Source organism: Callithrix jacchus, chromosome 16 (assembly GCF_049354715.1).
Source record: "Callithrix jacchus isolate 240 chromosome 16, calJac240_pri, whole genome shotgun sequence".
NCBI classification, from domain to species: Eukaryota; Metazoa; Chordata; class Mammalia; order Primates; family Cebidae; genus Callithrix; species Callithrix jacchus.
In genome coordinates this window covers 45,388,383-45,408,051 of record NC_133517.1, presented here as the reverse complement: position 1 = coordinate 45,408,051, position 19,669 = coordinate 45,388,383, and the positions used below count along the sequence as shown (strand labels likewise).

The window sequence follows — 19,669 nt, the reverse complement described above, 5'->3', positions numbered from 1 at the left end:
TGGATGATCTCATGTGTGAGTAACCACACTTAAATCACATTAGTATTGCTGTTGGTTCATCAGGGTGAAAGCAGCAGTATCAAAGTAGGCCATGCAGGAGGGTGGAGGCACGTCAAGCCTGGACACTGTGCTGTGATCACAGCAAAAACTAACACTAGGGTCTTCCTAAGGCATCTGCCTATCATAGTGTTTGTATGAAGTTCTGAAGACACCAGAACTTTTACAATGCTACCCTAGAAGGTAGCATTAGTGGAACTGACAACAGATGCCTGAATACCTGACCCATTTCTTTTAAGTAGGTCAAAACCTTTTATAAAATTTCTTATGAATTCTAATACTCTTAGAAGTTCTTGCAAATGTTACCTACTTTTTACTTAGTTAAGAGAAGATCTGTGAGAGATGACAGTTTCCCTTAGATAATTCTGGACACAAAGGACAATCCAGAAATACGTATGCAAAATGAAATAGATTTGTAATCCGTCTTTGGAAGGTTCAGTGAGGATGTGAAGATGGTGTGGAGAAACAGAGACTAAGATTCTTGAATTTATTTGCTCTCTCTTACCCTTTATATACATATGTATACACATACCTATATAATTATTTTTCTTGCTGACATGAAGGAGAAACTGAACGAGCAAGTTAAACTTGTAGCTTTCAAAGAGAATGTCCACTGCTTGCTTCAGGAAACTTAAGTAGGTGAAGAGCAAAATATAATGTAATCTCTGAATAATAAAAAGAGGATTTAACAGAGGCTTATTCTCCAAGGTATTTCTAGGATCCAAAATTTCTTTGACTATAAATCCATTCTCAAACTCTTGGTTGTCATTTTTTTTTTTAATTACATGAATGGTCACTAATTCCTAATAGAGCATCAATACTCTTAATTACATTTTCTTCAGCCTTCTCAGTCGTGTACTCTCATGTGCTTGATGATGACGGTGCTGTAGTCATTAAGTAGTTGGTCATAATAACAATAAAAAACCCTCAGTAACCTAAAAACGGGGTTTGCGTGTTCAAGTCTACTGATGCTGTCTTCTTGCCATTCGCTTTTGGTGACATCAGTTGACTTAGTTGATTTATAGGATACATTTGCAACCAACCCTGGCAATTTTTAAAAAAGAAATGACAGAAATCCCCTGTGATTGGGAAAAAAGAAGAAAAGCAAGAATGTGTTTAAGGGAGAAGGAGGGAGAATGAGATAATGGGACTGCTCTTATCCATTTTGCAGGCATAGGTCAATACATGTGTCACTCGTGAATTTGAAGAGTGAGCCTTCTCACTGTGCAAGCAGAAAGCAGTTTCCTCCCCTCTATAAGCTTCTACACAGGTGGGATACTGTCCACTGGGGAAGGTGGAGGCTTCTCTACTGTCTTTCTGGCTGCATTAGGCTACCTTTGTCTACTCTACTATGGGAAAAGAGGAAAAGTAAATGGTGGAAAAAGTCTTAGTTGACTGGAGTAGTTTTATCTGAAATTTATTTGTGTCAGCACAATAAATTTAAATATAAATGATTTTTTTTTGTATACCTAGTGAGTTTTTAAAGCTATGTTTTTCACCTATTTGTGATGGCTCATGCCTGTAATCTCAGCGCTTTGGGAGGCTGAGGCAGGTGGATCACAAGGTCGGGAGTTCAAGACCACCCTGTCTCTACTAAAAATACAAAAATTAGCCGGGTATGGTGGTATGTGTCTGTAGTCCCAGCTACCTGGAGGGCTGAGGCAGGAGAATAGCTTGAACCCAGGAGGCGGAGCTTGTGGTGAGCCAAGATCATGCCACTGCACTCCAGCCTGGTGACAGAGTGAGACTCCATCTCAAAAATAAAAAAAATAAAAAAAAAGCGTTGTTTTTCTATGGGGTGTTATTGTAGACTCTTCTGAGAACTTCCTATCCTCATCACTGAGGATTTCTCAGTTACAGTTTCTTTGACTCAGAGAACTCTTATTTCTCTGCTTGTAACTCCTCCTTCAGCTAGATCCTGCTGGCAGAAGGGAGCTGAGAGGCAATAATAAAAATTGTATTACAAAATTTGCCCAGGAATATGAGTCTGAAAACAGTCAATGGCATATATTTTAAATTTTAACCATGATATTTTATTCTCATGTTAATTACAAATAATTAAAATACACGATAAAGCTTTTTAGTTGTTTTCATCAATGTTGTTTTCTTTTTAGGTTGTTAAAGAAATGCCCTGTGAAATTATTATTCACATCTCTGAAAGAAATCATCTACTATACTTCCCACATGTGAGTATATATATTAGGTAGGTTTAATGCATCTACGTGGAAAAATGGTGCCTAACGGCTTCTTGAGAAATAGAATACTTAGCTTTGGAAAAACAATTTAATACTATACCAATATCACCTACCGAAGTACCTAACGACTTTGCTGTACTTTCCCCCATTTTCACTCTCTTGGAAAATCAGTTTTTGCTCTGTGTCTTCTGACTACTTTCTCTTTGCCTCCAATGGCTTCTATCACCTGCCCAGCAATGTCATATACATGGGTGAGTGCTACTGTCTGAAGTGCCATCGTTAGCAAGTCAGCTTTCAGTTTAATTTCAGTTTAAGTATTGCTCCTTCTCCTTTTAAAGGGCAAATACCTCCAGATGGTCAAATACGAATTAAACCACTTCATACAGTAGAATGAATTAGTCTTTCAGTTTCCCATGGGCGCAAGGAGAGCAAAAGAGACTTGGATTGTAAAGGAAAGGACTACCGAAAAGGGACAAGAGAGGAGGTACGTTAGGTTATTGTTCTTCATGTTTCATTCTGGTATAACACGTTGTCCACCGGAATTAAGATATAACCTGGCCACAAGGCCAGGGGATGCTTATGGCCTGATCTCTGTTGGGGCAGAGCCTGTATCCTGATGCATCTTTATAAGAAAAAGAAAAACTCTCTGTACTTATAACTGCTTGAAAGAAGAAGATGCATTTGATTCCTGTTCCCATCCACTGGTCACTTGTCTCTTCTTGTCATCGACAGAAAAGTTCAGGTGTCTAAGTAACCTAATTTCTTCCTTCCTCCCTGCATTAATTTTGTTCCCCATTCAAAACTCACGGTGAAGATTTCAGAAGTAAACCAACTCAGTCCAATATTCAACCTCTCATTCAAAAGACCATCAGAATGGCTACATAGTAGAGGAGGAGAGCATTATTGACAATATCAGTTTGCAAACCAGAGTCAGGAGTCAGTCTCTGCTGTGGACCAAAGGTGCTTTCTCTTGGAAGAGGGAAAAGGCAGGTTGAATTTTATGCCTCACAGGGCCTGTATCATGCAGTACAGTCAGACAAACATAGGTGCATCAGAATACAGGCTCTGCCCTACAAAAATCAGGCCCTGGGTAAGCATCTTCTGGTCCTGTGGTCAGGTTATATCTTGATTCCAATGGGTAATAGGTTGTACCAAGATGAAATATGAAGAAAAACATCTTAATGTACCTCTTCTCTTTTCCCTTTTCAATAGTCCCTTCCTTTAAACTCCAAGACTCTTATGCTTCTGCAGGTTTAGGGAGAAGCTATCCGTATCTCTGAGAGGAGTTGAGTGCATGAACAACAGGTAAAAATATATGCAACATACATCCCATGTTCACTTCAGAGTGGGATTTTAGCATTAAAATAGGGTAGAATTGCTCTTTTCCTCAAAAGGTGAACAATAGGACACAAAGACACTTTGTGCACCATCTATTAAGCTGGCTGAAACTGGCTTGAGAACTGCAGTTGCTCATCCGGAAAGAAGGTAAGGTGTACCCTCTGTTTAAAGTTATAGTGGTCTGGAATGTAAATCAGAGTTAAGCAGGTTCTGACAATTTGCCTGATTCTTCCTGTTGTTAAGGAGTTTAGCGAAGGTGTGGTTTTTCTTAAAGCTGTAGGAATTTAGAACAATGTCATGTTTCTGAGCCCTGAACCCTCAACCCGCAGGTAACTTGTTTAAACTTTAAGGTCTGGCTTAATGGATAAAGGGCCATCTACTTTGCCTCTGGGATCACATATACAAAGCTTTCCATAAATGCTGTGCCTTTGGTCTGCATTCACCTTTTGAACTTCAATAGAACATGTCTAGAAGACCTTTACTGGGGGTAAGATTTCATGCATAGATGTCCTCCATGAACAACTAATATGTATGTTCTTTGAGGCTGTTTCTAGTTATGTACTATAGTTCTTCATTGCCACAGAACAATGTCTTGGTGATAGAATCAAATACTTTGGAGACTGAAAGTTCTCATCAGCATTTTCCTATTCTTCAGAGCATTCTAAGTGCTGCTAAAATGTAGCAGCAAACAAATCAGGTTTTGTAATCAATCCATTTGTAGAAATGCTGATCTTTAAAAGTTAAATGAATTTCTTTTTTTATTTCTTTTATTTTTGTCTCCCAGGCTGGAGTGCAGTGACACAATCCTGGCTTACTGCAACCTCCACTTCCCAAGTTCAAGTGATTCTCCTGTTTCAGCCTCCTGAGTAGTGGGATTATAGGCGCCCGCCACCATGCCTGGCTAATTTTTGTATTTTTAGTAGAGAGTTTTACCATGTTGCCTAGACTGGTTTCGAACTCCTGAACTCAGGCAATCCACCTGTCTCGGCCTTCCAAAGTGCTGGGATTACAGGCATAAGCCAACGTGACCAGCCTACGAATTTCTTAAGTTCAAGATTTCCCGGCATCTTTAGCATGCTCATACAAGCTGGAAATACCCAATGGAAATCATGGTATGCCCAATTTCCCTAATTTGTTTGATAATGGAGTCCATATTCAAAAAACTCCTCACAGGAAATTTTAATTTCTTCTGTTCTTCTCATTTTACAGATAAGAAAACAAAAATTCAGTTTAAACAGGTATTTTGTAGCAAAGTCTAGATCAAGGGTTTTTAGTATCTTAGGTCACTGCTTTTTCTTTTTATGCATTTAGAGCAGATCTTTAATAAAATTATTGTTTTATGAATGATGCTAATATTTCTTTGCCTGACTATTTTAACGCATAGGGCCTAGACTATAATAGAGACTAAAGTTGCTGTGTCTAATTTGATTCTTTTATTTTTACTTATTTATTTATTTTTATTGTACTTTAGGTTCTGGGGTACATGTGCAGATCATGCAGGATTGTTGCATAGATATATACATGGCAATGTGGTTTTCTGCCTCCATCCCCCCCAATTTGATTCTTAAAAAAAATCTTTTAAGATTTTGTTTTTAATTCAAGTGAAGACAAAGGGGAATGGAAGACACAAAGATAATAGTTTTTTTTTAATGTTTAAAAAGGATATATATTTTTGAAGATTTTCTAAGAGACCAAAAAGGCTCTGCTACAGTTTAAATAGTGAGCAAATGATGTGTGTTTGTGTATGTATATGACACATGATTATTATGACATATGGTTTTCCTGAGAAACAAGTGGGGAAGCCAAGCAATGGCACATTTACTTGCAGTGTTAAATTTCCCATATCTATTTATAATCCATACACTTGTATTGTATTAACTACCAATTATTAACTATTATTTTCATTGGCCAAATATGGATTGAAAAGATTTAATTTGTAGGTTAATCCCCTTCTCCTGTGTTTTCATTTTCATTTTTTCTTCCCACAAAATATTTTTTAAAATACTTAAATAATTATGGAATACATTTGGTATTCTTGATAAACCTATAATTTGCAATTCTATTTTTACTTACTCTGAAAATCTTTTGTCAAAGGAATCTTGACTGAGTTTTAGCTGAATTAGAAGACATCTAGAATTCCACTAAACTCTAGAATTTTGATTCTCCTTTAGTTCTAATTCTAAGCCACTAATCTGTTTTCAGAAATGAAACTATATAACTTTAAAGAATTATTAATGTGTCTGCTCAAGTGACAACTCATTGTTCTGAGATCATGTCTGACCAAGAATTACTGACAAATATGCAATTAAAAACTATGTGTTTTGGGCGTGTGCAGCAAAGATCAAGTTTTACTCGTTCATGTGGATTAGTGACTCAGACTAGTTTCTCTCAGAGCACTGAAGTCCTAAGGTTTTGGATTGTGAAAAATCAGTGTGCTAAAGAACTACAGCCTTGCCTTACAAAACTTGCTGCCACCTGCTCAGTAAAGCAGGAAGCAAAAGGAAACCTGATACTTTGTGTGTGTGTGTGCAAGATTTACTGTCACTGTTCATGTTTATTGGAAAATGACAAATAAATAGTTTGTTGAACTCTTATGCGATTTTTATTTTGTTTCTAGTTATGACTTATATCACCATATACTTTCAAATGGAGTATGAGGCAGTTTTGATTTTCTGTTCCATATTGGGGTCAAAATTTTGTTTCTGTGAATATATCTGAGAAATGATTATGTCAGCCCAAATGCAAAAATGCAATAAAATGGGAAGATATTTAATTTGAGGAAAAAGCTTTTTTCTCCACATAGTACATAACATAAAGTAACTTTCATATGCTGAATACTTTCAAAGGAACACAAGTAAATGGCATTCTTTCCTGTTTATAGAAGCTGGTCCTACTCTGTCTTGATACTTATATGATGTCCTGATAATATAGTTGCAGAAGTGATAATATTTTACAACATGCAACAAATACAATAAAACTTGTCATATAGAACCATATTCTTCTCCCCAGGAACCACATACAGTCTCTATTGAAAGACAATGGCATCAGAGTATGTGTGGCAGAGATCATTCAGCTTTGCTTCTGAGACTCTTCTCTTGATTCTCAGAAGTTCCAAGTAAGGGAACACAGCAGGATTTTCTGGTCCTTACTGAACTAGCTAGGTGGTAGACAATTCCAGTTTTAACTTGTATGCTGACAAATTTTATTATGCAAGTGTATATCTCAGTGTGCATCACAACCTCAGGCACAGCGTGGTGTCCATTTACTCCCAGGTTTATAGCAATAAACCAACTCTAAAGCTGAGACAGAGCTGAGTAGTGACATGAGTTGCTTCATGATCTCTAACCCAGTATTTTTCAGACCAGATCTTTCTATTTGAGCAAAGTTTACCTCAGTTAACTTTTTGGCATTTGGCATATTAATTTTAAACAAGATGTCTATTTGATACACTCACCTGGTTTCTGCAAAAGAGGTGACCTGTTTTGTTTTGTCTTTTAAAGACTGGCTTTTTTCTTTTTTTTTTTGAAAACTCACTTAATACTATAAAGATAAAACAATTGCCTTGACCAATGTCATGGAGCTTTCCCTCTATGTTTTATCCTAGTAGTTTCATGTTTTACATTTAAGTATTTAATCCATTTGAGATTATTTTTGTAGATGGTAACAGATAAGGGCCTAATTTCATTCTTCTGCATGTTCTTATCCAGTTTCCTCAATGCCATTTATTAAAGAGACTGTTCTTTCCTCATTGTGTGTTCCTGGAATCTTTGTAAAAAAGTAAATTGTCTGTAAATGTTTGAGTTTTTTCCTGTGTTCTCTATTCTATCCCATTGGTTGATATGTCTCTTTTTATGCCAGTACCATGCTGTTTTAATTACTATAGCTTTGTAGTACATTTTGAAATCAGGTAGTGTGATGCCTCCAGCTTTGTTCCTTTTGCTATTTGTTATTCTTGGCTAATTGCGGTCTTTTGTGGTTCTACATGAAGTTTAGAATTGTTTTTTCATTTCTGTGAAGAACAACATTGGAATTTTGATAGGAATTGCATTGAATCTATAGATCACTTTGGGTGATATGGACATTTTAACAATATTAATTCTTCCAATGCAAGAATACAAGATATCTTTCCATTTATTTGTGCCATTTTAAATGTCTTTTATCAATGTTTTATCATTTTCAGTATACATATTTTTTTATCTCTTTGGTTAAATGTACTCCTAAGTATTTTATTTTTATACCTATATCGTGACATCACATTGTACCCCATAAATATATACAATTATTAATTGTCAATAAAATGAAAATTAAAAAGAACAAAATAAAAACATTATTGTATAAATGGAAAACAACAAATGTAGACTTCAAATTAACCAGTGGTGACCTAAAAACCTTTTATTTATTTCTCAAATAAAATAATGTGATTTCTTAAGAAGAAAATGAATGAAATATGGGGAACATGAGGGCCTCTATTTATCTGATATTTTGAAGACCTTTAATTTTCAAAAATTTTCAATATGTGATGAACTAAAACAGAATCAATTTTTAATAAATGTTTGTTAAATTAAAAATACCCACAATGGATGTAGTTCTTTAGCTTGTAGAGACATAGATAGCAAACTTCTTGAAGATAAGAACTAGATTCTATCCACATAATTATTAGGTGTTCTAAAAATATGGGCTGATTTAAGACAAAGTAATCTGTCTGGTGTGAACAGCTCTGCTGGCCATTCTTCTGTGAGCAAGTGAAGCTGTCCCTGCATGACATATTTGTATGATACCTGAGGAGGGAAAGGCCGAACGTGGCCCTACCAAATTTTTTTTCTCCTGCCAAGCACCTTCAGGTCCTACAATAGATGATACTGCAGTACCATGTTGAAATTTAGACTTTGGAGTTGCCTGATAGGTGAGAATTAAATATCACACCTCTTTATCCTATCTGAAATAGTTGGAAGGAAGGAGGGCATTGTTCAGAATCATACCAGGACAACAAGCATAGATAGCTCTGACTTGCCACAATCAAACCAGGGTATGATCATCCTATCTTGCACTCTACAAAAAATAGTGTGTTCAGTTCTGATAACCTACCAGGGCAGAAAGAAGCTCCATTTCTGCCCTGATGGTGAAGCTAGAATTAATGCTAGCTGATGTGCTGGGCAGAGAGCAGGAGGTAAGGCTACAGGGCACAGGATTATTTTTGTGTTATTTTAGGATTTGGCCATCAGCCTAGATCTTGTTCCCTCTTCCTGATGGCTGAACTCTATCCACCTTCTCTTGCCAGGATCCAAATCCAGATCAGAAGAACTCATCAGAATCATGATAGTACTCATCCCCTGGAATTCAAGCCTGATCTCCACAGCTCTAGCTGCCATGTCCCACCCACAGAGCAGATCCTCTAGGCATTTTGTTGTCTTCAGATCCAGGCATATATACGTTAGGCCCAGTGTTTGGCGATTATGAGATAAAGCAAGTGTTTCAAGGATGAGTCAGACTTATTCCTCTTTCAGAAGGGTAAACCTGATATAGAGTGTGAAGAAGAAAGGACAGGGTGGGAAGAGAACAGAATTTAAAAGTCATTTCACTTTTTGAAGTCAATTTTATTGATTTATTGACTGAGTCAATGGAAGTGTGAAGTTGAATTGGTTGATATATAAATAAAAATATCCAATCTAGGACAATAGATGTTTGTAGTTCAGGCAAGCTTTTAATCCAAAGTAAGAAATAGGGATTTCAGACCCACATTTAGAATCCTGAGGCCATGGTAGTTTTGGGATCTCCTCTTTCTAGTCTTGAGTGTTGACAGGGAAACCCAGTTTGGTGTTCAGTATTTGGCAGTTCAGTAGGATGTCTGAGACCCTGTAAAAATTTACTGTGTATTTCAACGTTGTAAGACAGGAGACAAGATTTGACATTTGTGGCACAAAGCGTTTTTATCCCACCTTCCGAAATAGACCGGGAACTAAGATCACAGTTGCCCTTCCCAATGATAACAGCTACTTAGCCTCCCAGTTCCCGCATAAAATTACAATATTTAGCCAATGTAGAAAACAGAATATGGTTTACTGGAAATTTAAACTGGTTTCTTGTAATTAATGGTGGATTACTTAGAGGAGAAACCATTGCAGTAGAAAGAAGGAATTTAGGCATATAGTGGGCAAGATGGCAGAGGTAATGTATGGGAAAACTAAATATATCTTCCCCTACATACTGTTGAATTTATATCTTTAAGTTTGGTCGATGCAGAAGTGAGCAGGTGAACAAAAAGTGTCCTATGGTGTCTATGGGTGGGTGAACAATAGGTACTCATCCTGCTGCTTGGGTCCTTCAGAGAAGTGCACGGAATCAGCTCCATGCTAGTTTTATAGCTCTGTGCAAGACTCTGAGGGGTTACGGGTAGCTCTTCCCACCACCAAAGTAGGAGGACCAGAGATAGGATCAAGGAAGCATCTTCAGTTGGATTTAGGCAGCTTATTAAATGCTGATGATTTTCCTCAAAGCTAATCCAGAAAAATGGAAGCAATGGGCCTGACTCACTGAGAAGCAAGCAAATCGATGGTTTTGTAGACTTGACTTGAAAAACCATTCTTTTTTTAAAAATTACATTTTAGGTTTTGGGGTACATGTGAAGAACATGCAAGATTGTTGCATAGGTACACACATGGCAGTGTGATTTGCTGCCTTCCTCCCCATCACCTATATCTGGCATTTCTCCCCATGTTATCTCTCCCCAACTCCCCACCCCCTGCTGTCCCTCCCTTATTTTCCCCCAACAGACCCCAGTGTGTGATGCTCTCCTCCCTGTGTCCATGTGTTCTCATTGTTCAGCACCCACCTATGAGTGAGAACATGCGGTGTTTGATTTTCTGTTCTTGTGTCAGTTTGCTGAGAATGATGGTTTCCAGGTTCATCCATGTCCCTACAAAGGACACGAACTTACTGGAAAAACCATTCATTCTTATAGATGAATATCAAAAAAGAAAGGGATCAAATGGTGTGAGAATCTAGGGAAAAAACAGTAAGTTATGGAATATTTCATGGAGGTAGGAATGAAAAATAGAAAAGGGTAATCTATAAGAAAAGAATTTGGTCTCTTCCAGTGGGAACATATCATCTGGAAGTTTTTTATGTTTGCAATTTTTAAGGACAGAGATGCTCATTATGAATGTGTCTGTGTGTTTGGGCTTGGACAGCCTAAGACTGTAAATAAGGAGACTTAGGAGTAGTACTGTGATTAGAAGTGGGCTTGAAGAGGTTGGGATTGCTAAGGAATTTGTTTTGAAGTTGTATTGCCTGGTAAATATAGCGTTTTTACTAAGATTTTGTGTTTATTGGGGTGGCTTTGCTAGCATCCTCCTGCTCCATTTCAAGCTGTGCCCTTTGGAGTTGCGCTTTTAAACCTTTGAACACTGCCCATATGAGGTATAAAAGTGTTAGCCCAAACTGTGTATATCTGTTGCCATGAGCTACTGACAAATGTAATATTCAATAATACACATGTCTGGAAAGTAGGAAGTTCTATAGAAGTAAGGGAAATGGATTGCTTTTATTATTATAAAAAGCTTTTATTATAAAAAGAGTCATTATGTCCTCTGCCTTATTTTGAAACCATTCACCTTTTATTACTGTAAATTTTGCAATGCCTCATTTTCTCTCCAGCTATCCTCTAGTCCAGTTAACTCAGCAAGCACAAGTTTATGATGAATCATTTAAGCAACTGAAAAATTTTGATGGTTAGCCATGGCAGTCATGTTGTGTAGAAATGTAACTACTTTAAGTAAAAGGAGAAAGTTCAAAATATAACTCCATCTTTACAAGTGCTTTAATTAAAAACAATCTTATTATGAGAAACAAATAATAAAAAAAAACTCCCATTGATGGATGGTAGCTATTTGCAATTTCTTGTTTTGGCTGGATGCATTGAAGGATTTAGAATTTAATATTTAGGGTGTGCCTTAAGCTGCAAGACTCCCTGACTTTATTCTTATCTAGGAATTTTTGCTGCTACAGACAACTGACAACATGCAGATCCATACTCTACCTCTTAAGATTTTCCTTTGGAACGGATTCCAAATGAAACTTTCTTAGGGAAGATGTGGCTAGAAGCTGAATATGCAAAGCACGTCTATAGCAAGGCAAGCCAGAAGGAGTGAGGGTCAAAAAACTAGTTATAACATTTAAGGGAGACACTAGGTTTAAATAAACATAATCTCCAATCTCAGTGATTACTTTTTTTCCTTTTTTGATCATCTGGCTGTGTACTTAGAGAAGCCTCACTTCTCTGAAAATGGGTTACTTTGAGTATTCTCTGCAATAACTTAATGTTGTGCTTCTTTCTTTGCCAACTGCCTGTTGCTAAGCCACCAACACTTACTGTCCTTAAGAAGGCTTAATATACAATAATCAACTTTGTGGAAGGCACATGTATGTACATAAACTTTAACTGGGAAGTTGTCTTTAAATAAAAATGACACAATACACTCCAAAGCTGTGTGTGATTACAGAAGGAGAAGCTGACAAACTACTCACATTTATCAAGGAAAACCTCAGAGAAATATTACGTTTTCACCACCAGGTGGAAATAAAGTCATTTTGAGTATATTTTTTCAAGACCATGAACTACTACTGCAGGAGCACTTCATAAACTGGAAGGGACCTAAAAAATCATTTAGTTTTAACTCTCATCTCCTTAATTTCATAGATGATAAAACTAAGATTCAGAGATATAAAGTAAAATTGCATCTGTCTTTAAAAAGGCAGTTTTCTAAGCCACTGGAAGAAGAGTTGCTAGTAATTCTCGATTCTTCAGTCATTTTCATTCATAAGAAGAATGTGTTATTATCTTCCAGTAAGAGGGAAGACATGACATAACACCTGTATTACCTATGTGTTTCTAAAAATAATGACCAGCATGGTTACTAATGTTTGTAAGGACAGGTTAGGATAAAACTATTGTTTATTGTTTCCTATATTGTAATTAATCACAATCAAGTGATAATTCTCCTCCTTTCCAGCAAGGAAATACTCAATCATCCCCTTAAAGTTACATGAGACTTCAATGAAATTTGTTTTCACAACATTTTTGGTTTTACACCTCATAATGGGTGCAAGGTAAGTAGGCTTTTACTTTTCAGGTGAAGGGAGTACTTACTGCTTTTTCAGAGCTTAAAATCCATTACCATTATTCTTGAGAAGGAAAGAGAATCTGAGTAGTAGAGGTTAAGGGGCATTAGAAATAATCTACTACAATCATACAACTGTATATTCATCAGATGAGGCATCTGAAAACAAGACATTAAATGTGTTTCCTTGAAGAGCAGAGCAATCCCCATGCCTTTCTTTGTTCCACAAGCCACAATAACAGTTATTATTTTGGCCATATATCTTTGTTTTGTCAGTGCCTTTGAACACAAAAGGATTATTTCCACTCACCACCTCGAAGACTGTGTTAAAAAAAAAAAAAAAAACCTTAAGTTTTAGGTAAGGCCTTGAGGTTAAAGGCTGTTTCTTAAGTACCTAAGTATTGAGTACTCCAGTGCTATTCTCTTTTTGATATTTCTGTAACATGTTTGATTATGATAATTTAAAAATTAGTATCAGAGTGCTACATCCTATTATTACTATATTCTATACAGAAATAAATAAAACATGTTGAAATGACACATGAGCTCAAGTTCAAACACACAGGAGCTCCCTCCCTAGGAGCTGCCTTAATTGCCTGAGAGCCAGCATTTTCCATCACTGAGCAAATGATGCACTCAGCTTCCCTCTGAACACGAATGTTTTCTGAGAAGTAGAATTTAATATTTAGGGTGTGCCTTAAGCTACAAGATTCCCTGACTTTATTCTCATCTGGGAATTTTTGCTGCTACAGACAACTGAAAACATGCAGATCCATACTCTACCTCTTAAGATTTTCCTTTGGAACGGATTCCAAATGAAACTTTCTTAGGGAAGATGTGGCTAGAAGCTGAATATGCAAAGCACGTCTATAGCAAGGCAAGCCAGAAGGAGTGAGGGTCAAAAAACTAGTTATAACATTTAAGGGAGACACTAGGTTTAAATAAACCTAATATTCTCCAACCTCAGTGATTAATTTTTTCCTTTTTTGATTATCTGGCCGTGTACTTAGAGAAGACTCAGTTCTCTGAAAATGGGTTGAGTATTCTCTGCAATAATTTAATTGCAGGTGTGGGACATGCAGACCCTTACTGGGAAAACAACTGAGTGTTAAAATGGTACCACAAGGAAGACTGGGGTGATCCTAAACTTAGGGCAGGGACCGGTAACTGCAGTTTCTACTCAGAGCTCCATCACAGCTACCCTGAGCCCAAGGCAGTTAGGTGCGGTCCGATTTCATAAGGTTTTCAGTGAGTCGGACTTGGATGGGTATTCTGGTTCTACCACTGTGCGAACTTTCTTTGCCCTATTTTCTCTCTTTTGAGAAATTGGGGTAACACCCCTAGCAAAAATTTAGTGGAGGTCAATATCTATAAAGTGCTCAGGAAGCACAGCTAGCATTTAGTAGCTACTCAATAAATGCACATTATCTCTATAATGTTTCGGCCAGCCTGTGTGGCAACTTCCTCATCACAGTCCAGATCTCCTCCAACTGGGACCCGGTAACAGCAAGTAATAAATTGTCAGAAGTACACTTTGAAATGTATTATGTTCTACGCACATGTGTAGGGTATTACTATAGTTCAAGAGAAAGAGAAAATCCACTGGCGTCTGAGAAGAAACTGCTAAGGGTGCATTACCAAGGGAATATACACTAATAAAGCATTCTTGAATGGCAACGACAATCACTGAAGTTGACACCTCCTACAGAATTTTAGTTTAGAAACCGCACTTCCCGAGACGTCCCCCATCCCAACAGGAACCTTCTCATAAAATCCTCCAGCTCAGCTCAGGGATATGCCCACTATTGGGCCAAGGAGATCAGCAGATGGGGAAAGCGGGTTCTCTCAGGAGGGTGAGGAATGCGGGTTTGTCCGCTGACGGGGAGTGGAAGGTCAGGGAGGCACCGTAGTTAATCAATCAATAAACCAAACAGCCATCACTCACTTTCTGTAGTCCCAGCCCGACGAGGGCTAATCGATTGGTCTGGGTATTTTGAAAGGAAAAACGGTGGTGGATAGGCTGTCAAACGGAGGGGTGCAGGAGGCGGGGCTGGGCCTCCAGGTGCCCCCTCTGGCTTCCTGGGCCTGCAGAGGGGCCGAAACGGGCAGGCGCCGGCATCCAAGAGGCGCGGGGCGCGCCGGGCGAGTCCCTGCTTGCAGGAGGCGCCCGCGAGGCCTTGACGTCTCCTGGTGAGAGTAGCAGGTTCTCACCTCCCGACCCGGGGAAGGCCCCCGGGGCCCGCGGCGGGCGGGGCGGGGGCCGGGCGAGGTGCGCCTCCTATTGGCCGCGTGGCGCCGCCCCGTGCCGGCCGCCCTTATAAAGCAGCTGCCGGCGCCGGGAGCCGCATTGCAAGCTACCCGCGCCGACCCCGCTCTGCTAGCGTCGCACGCCAGCCCGCGCCCACCATGGCCACAGTTCAGCAGCTGGAAGGAAGATGGCGCCTGGTGGACAGCAAAGGCTTTGATGAATACATGAAGGAACTAGGTGAGGCGCCTGGCCTGGCAGCACCTGCAACGTGGCGTGTGTGTGGCCGTCTGTCCCTAGGTCCCCGTCAGCGTGTCAGGATTCCGGGACAGGAGATGCTCGGCGGCCTACCCCCAACCCCTCCCATCTTCCCCACCACGCGGCCGTTGGGTGCAGCGCGCGCAGCACCACGCGGGCAGGTGGCGAGGAGCCGGGAGCGTGCGTGCCTCCTGCCCGCCCGCGGGCCGCAAGATTCCGGAGACGGTACACCTCGTGGCCCACCCACCTCTCTTCTGTTTCTTTCCCCTCGCCCAAACCGCAGCCATTCCGCATTGCCTCCTGTCCTTTAGCGCGCGCACCCGTCACCCCACGCTGCACTTTTTTCGACCCCCTCCAGGCGACCCTCTGTTTCCCCTTTTTCCCCCTTTCACTCATCCTTCCCCTTCCTGCCACCATCCTGTCTCTCTCGTTTACCCCATCGTGGCAGCACCTACTCCCCTTTCCCACCCTGTCGTATCTTTTCTCTGGTGGCGTGCAGGTCCCCCTCCCTTTTCTTCATGGGGACGCGATGCTGGAGCGCGGTTTCCCACAGAAATCCCTTAGTGAGTCTGAGCAGCTCTACAGCTTCAGCTTGTATTCCTCTGTCCGCCCCATATCCCCCAGGTCCTCTGCTCGCTCTCACCAGTTGAGCCGAACCCTTTGGGTTGACACCCCATGGAACACCGGGGCCCCCGAGAGGCGTGGCGCTGGCGGTGCCGACCTGCTGCTGGCACTGCCGGGCCAGGGCGTCGCAGTGGGCGGGTGGCCTGTGGGAGGAGCGGAATGAGGCCGACTGTGCTTGGGGGTGGCCTTGTGTTGCCATCCTGGCCTCTGCCTCTTGAGGGTGAGGGACAAGGAGGCAGTGGGGCTTTGCTGGAAAACCATAGCAGTAACTGCCTAGCCTTCCTGCAGCTAACTGCCTGGAAGATGGGTGTGGCCCTTGCAGAAGGCAGATGACTTCTTGAAGCGTTCCCTGGGAGAAGGAATCTCAATAGGGAGATTCATTTCTCTCACTCAAAACAGTGCTTCATTATCAATTACTGCCCTTTTCTATACCACTGACAGAGATTGCATGCTGGTTGAGACATTGGATAGATTGCAAACAAAAATGGACCTTTGTCACAGGCCACTAGGAAGTGAGATGGAGTTAGCATAGCATTGATCCTCTCTGGAAGGGAGCTTCCAGCGCTAAGGGACGGCTGGGACTTCCGACGGTGCTTCAGAAGCCGGTATCTACAAATGTTAACCTGGTTGCTCGCTGGTGAAATAACTACTGTGACCCTCTGTTGATACCCAGTCGCTGTGGCACTTCAGAATCACTCCTTCAGTACCCTTTATCCAAGACAATGTGGTGTTAAGGCTGGTTTATGGTGAATATGAGTGTATTTATGATACTATCAGTTAAGTAAGAAGGCAGTATTTTTCTTTTTCCTTACAAACCTACGTCAAGATGACTCTGGAAAAAGCGATTTACTGCACCTGTCCAATAAATACAGTGTATATGTGTGTGCACAAGTTTAAGGCCAGAGAACACTTTTCTCTGCCTGCAGAAAGCAAGTTATGTTTAGGTTTGGAGGGCTTGTTTCCAGGATTCTGGAGTCTTGAAGGTTGTCAAGACTCAGTTCATTAGGGAGCAGTCACCATGTGAAAAGAGCAGAGCCATTTATTTGTCTAGAGTGAAAGTACATAATGACTCAATTAATAGCATAAGGCACCAGCCCTGAGCTGGCAAAAGAGAAGGTTACAAGGAGAATTTTAAAGCCTGGCTGAGTGTTCTTCATCAAGACAATCACACTGCATAGGTTGTAATCTTCTTATTTATGAAACAGTGATTTGGCCTGGATCTAAGATTCCTTATACATGTTAACTCTCAGGGGAAATAGATAGATCATAAATTGATATATAATTTAATATGATATTTTATAAATGTCTAAATCAATTTATTGACTTATACAGCTATGAAATATTTTTTATATCAAGGATAAGATTTTGTTTTCCATTTGTTAGCATCATGATTGTGCTGCTGACTTTAGAAAGACTGTGCTATTGAATATCTCAGAATCAATTTCTATGTTGTGTAGTCTATTAATCAAATATTTATTGAGAGCATTGATATGCCAGACAGACTATGTGCTGGAGTCATAGAATGTAATGGTTGGCAGAATCCAGTAAAAAGAAAAAGACTGAGCAAACTCCTGAATTTGCAGTTTTGAATGCTTTATCTCCACCTTCTATCAACTGCTTTGAGTAAATAAAATTTGCAAGTCTGCATTTCTTTGCTAACTTTCTGAAAACCGGCATAGCATGGTGGCCAAGAGGTCAGATTTGGAGCCAGGGTGCCAGTGTTCTTAGTTTCCAGCTCTGTCACTTTCTAGTTGAGCAGTCTCAGGTAAGTTACTTCAGTGTCTCGCTCTCTTATCAATAAAATGGGGACAATAACATCTGCCTCTTAGAGGACTGTTAAAAGGCTTACCTGAATTTAGTCTATGTAAAGTGCTGGCTCATAGCATGGGATATGTGTTTACAATAGTTATCAATAAGCAAATAAGTGAAAATATGCTGTACAAATTGATTACAATGGAATTACTGCTTTTATCATGTAAATGATGTCTTCCCATTATTTAACATGACTTAACATTCTACAGGAGTGGGAATAGCTTTGAGAAAAATGGGCGCAATGGCCAAGCCAGACTGTATCATTACTTGTGATGGCAAAAACCTCACCATAAAAACTGAGAGCACTTTGAAAACAACACAGTTTTCTTGTACCCTGGGAGAGAAATTTGAAGAAACCACAGCTGATGGCAGAAAAACTCAGGTCAGTTATGACATGTTATAAAATCACAGAAGCTTCTAGAATGATAGGCTATATTAACATTTTTACTGTTTACAGGCAAGAACTTAATGAAAAAATTATTTTATGAATTGAGTCTTGTCAAATTAGTAAAAGTATCAACTTCATAGAATTAGCATTTTTTATTAGCTACTAGATTGAAAACCACAGACTATTGTGAGTAAAATCAATACAGGTTAATGACGTAGGCACAGAAAGGAGAAGGTGAAAAAAAATGTTGATTAAAGAGGCTATGAGTCACGGAAACTTGTAATGTACTTGGAAAATTAAAAAGTTTACTTCATTTTTGCAGACTGTCTGCAACTTTACAGATGGTGCATTGGTTCAGCATCAGGAGTGGGATGGGAAGGAAAGCACAATAACAAGAAAATTGAAAGATGGGAAATTAGTGGTGGTAAGTGTCACACAGCTGGGTCTTAGTTGGCTTCTTGTGTGCATTCATAGTTCACATAACTGTTCTGTGTCATTGATCATTAACAGAACTAAGTTTGGGAAGAAAATAAGGCAAAATAACAAGTTAAATACTAGAACACTGATTATTAAGAAAGCCCTAGTGGGAACAGAGAAGTGACATGACATAGAGGATTTGGCTGGAGCGGGGGCGGTGGGAGTTCTTGCTTTGCTGCCACACCACAGTGAAATCCTGGCAAGCCACCAAACTGCTCTCTTCGGCACACATTTTTCTATGTCTTTAAAATAAGGACTATATGCCATCACCAAAAGAATAAAGATATCTTCAACATGTTAGTTTTCAGTAAACATGCATATTATAAGCAAAACAACAGCTTCTAGTTTCTCTCAAACCCATGAATCCTGAATCTCCATCTATGAAGTAGATTACATGATTTCATAGGACTCTGATTCTAATGTTTTAATACCACCACTGCTCTAGAATGTAAGACTAACCTAACTTTTTAATATCTTTCCTTCTCCTAGGACTGTGTCATAAACAATGTCACCTGTACTCGGATCTATGAAAAAGTAGAATAAAAATTCTATCATCAGGTTGGACAGGAGTTGACTATGAGAATGAACAAGCTCAGTTCAATGAGCAAATCTTCATACTATTGTTTCTTTTTTTTTCTCATTACTGTGTTCAGTTATCTTTATCAAAAACATTTTACATGGAGCTATTTCAAAGTGTGTTGGATTAATTAGGATCATCCCATTGGTTAACAAATAAATGTGTTTATGCTAATACATGTTGTATGCATTCTTTAAACCTTACAGGAAATTAGTGATGAGTTTTAATAATTATTGAGTAAATGCTGGGGTAGTCTTGAGGATGCTATATTGAGATGACACTAGCAATTTATATACATAGCGACTCTTACAGGAAATACCATATCAATCATTTAAGCTTGCTCTATACTGTTTGAACTTTGTATGAACTCAAGAATCTTGAATTTCTGGCAGAGACCATTCTCATTAAAAGGTAGCTTACTATATACACTTTATGATTCAAATTAGAGCAAAGATTTAATTAACCGCCATTGACTAAAATACTTTTCGTGTTTTTATATATAAATATAGATAATATACTATGTATGGAATAACTAGAATTCTAGTGAATCTCTATTCTATTTCTCTATCTTCAACACAAATA

The 19,669-nt window shown here is 39.2% G+C and overlaps 1 protein-coding gene across 2 annotated transcripts; it reads left to right on the top strand.

Moving 5' to 3' along the window:
- The first annotated feature begins 15,050 nt into the window (after positions 1-15,050).
- Positions 15,051-19,261, top strand: FABP5 (fatty acid binding protein 5). 2 transcript variants are annotated; one of them, XM_035276666.3, is made up of 4 exons: positions 15,051-15,191; positions 17,855-18,027; positions 18,356-18,457; positions 19,000-19,261. In XM_035276666.3, exons 1-4 carry the CDS (start codon positions 15,113-15,115, stop codon positions 19,051-19,053), a joined length of 408 nt encoding a protein of 135 aa, XP_035132557.1. In that variant the 5' UTR covers positions 15,051-15,112; the 3' UTR covers positions 19,054-19,261. The 2 variants fall into 2 exon arrangements, with proteins under 2 accessions (XP_035132557.1, XP_078209757.1); XM_078353631.1 differs by lacking the exons at positions 18,356-18,457; positions 19,000-19,261 and having other exon boundaries at positions 15,098-15,434; positions 16,275-17,951.
- The last annotated feature ends 408 nt before the right edge of the window (positions 19,262-19,669 follow it).

What these genes read in the sequence shown, in the direction of transcription:
- FABP5 (XM_035276666.3), top strand. Translation starts at nt 15,113, where the DNA reads ATGGCCACAGTTCAGCAGCTGGAAGGAAGATGGCGCCTGGTGGACAGC. An exon ending in CTGATGGCAGAAAAACTCAG is followed by an intron (nt 18,028 to 18,355) that starts GTCAGTTATGAC and finishes TCATTTTTGCAG; the next exon opens with ACTGTCTGCAACTTTACAGA. An exon ending in AAGATGGGAAATTAGTGGTG is followed by an intron (nt 18,458 to 18,999) that starts GTAAGTGTCACA and finishes TCCTTCTCCTAG; the next exon opens with GACTGTGTCATAAACAATGT.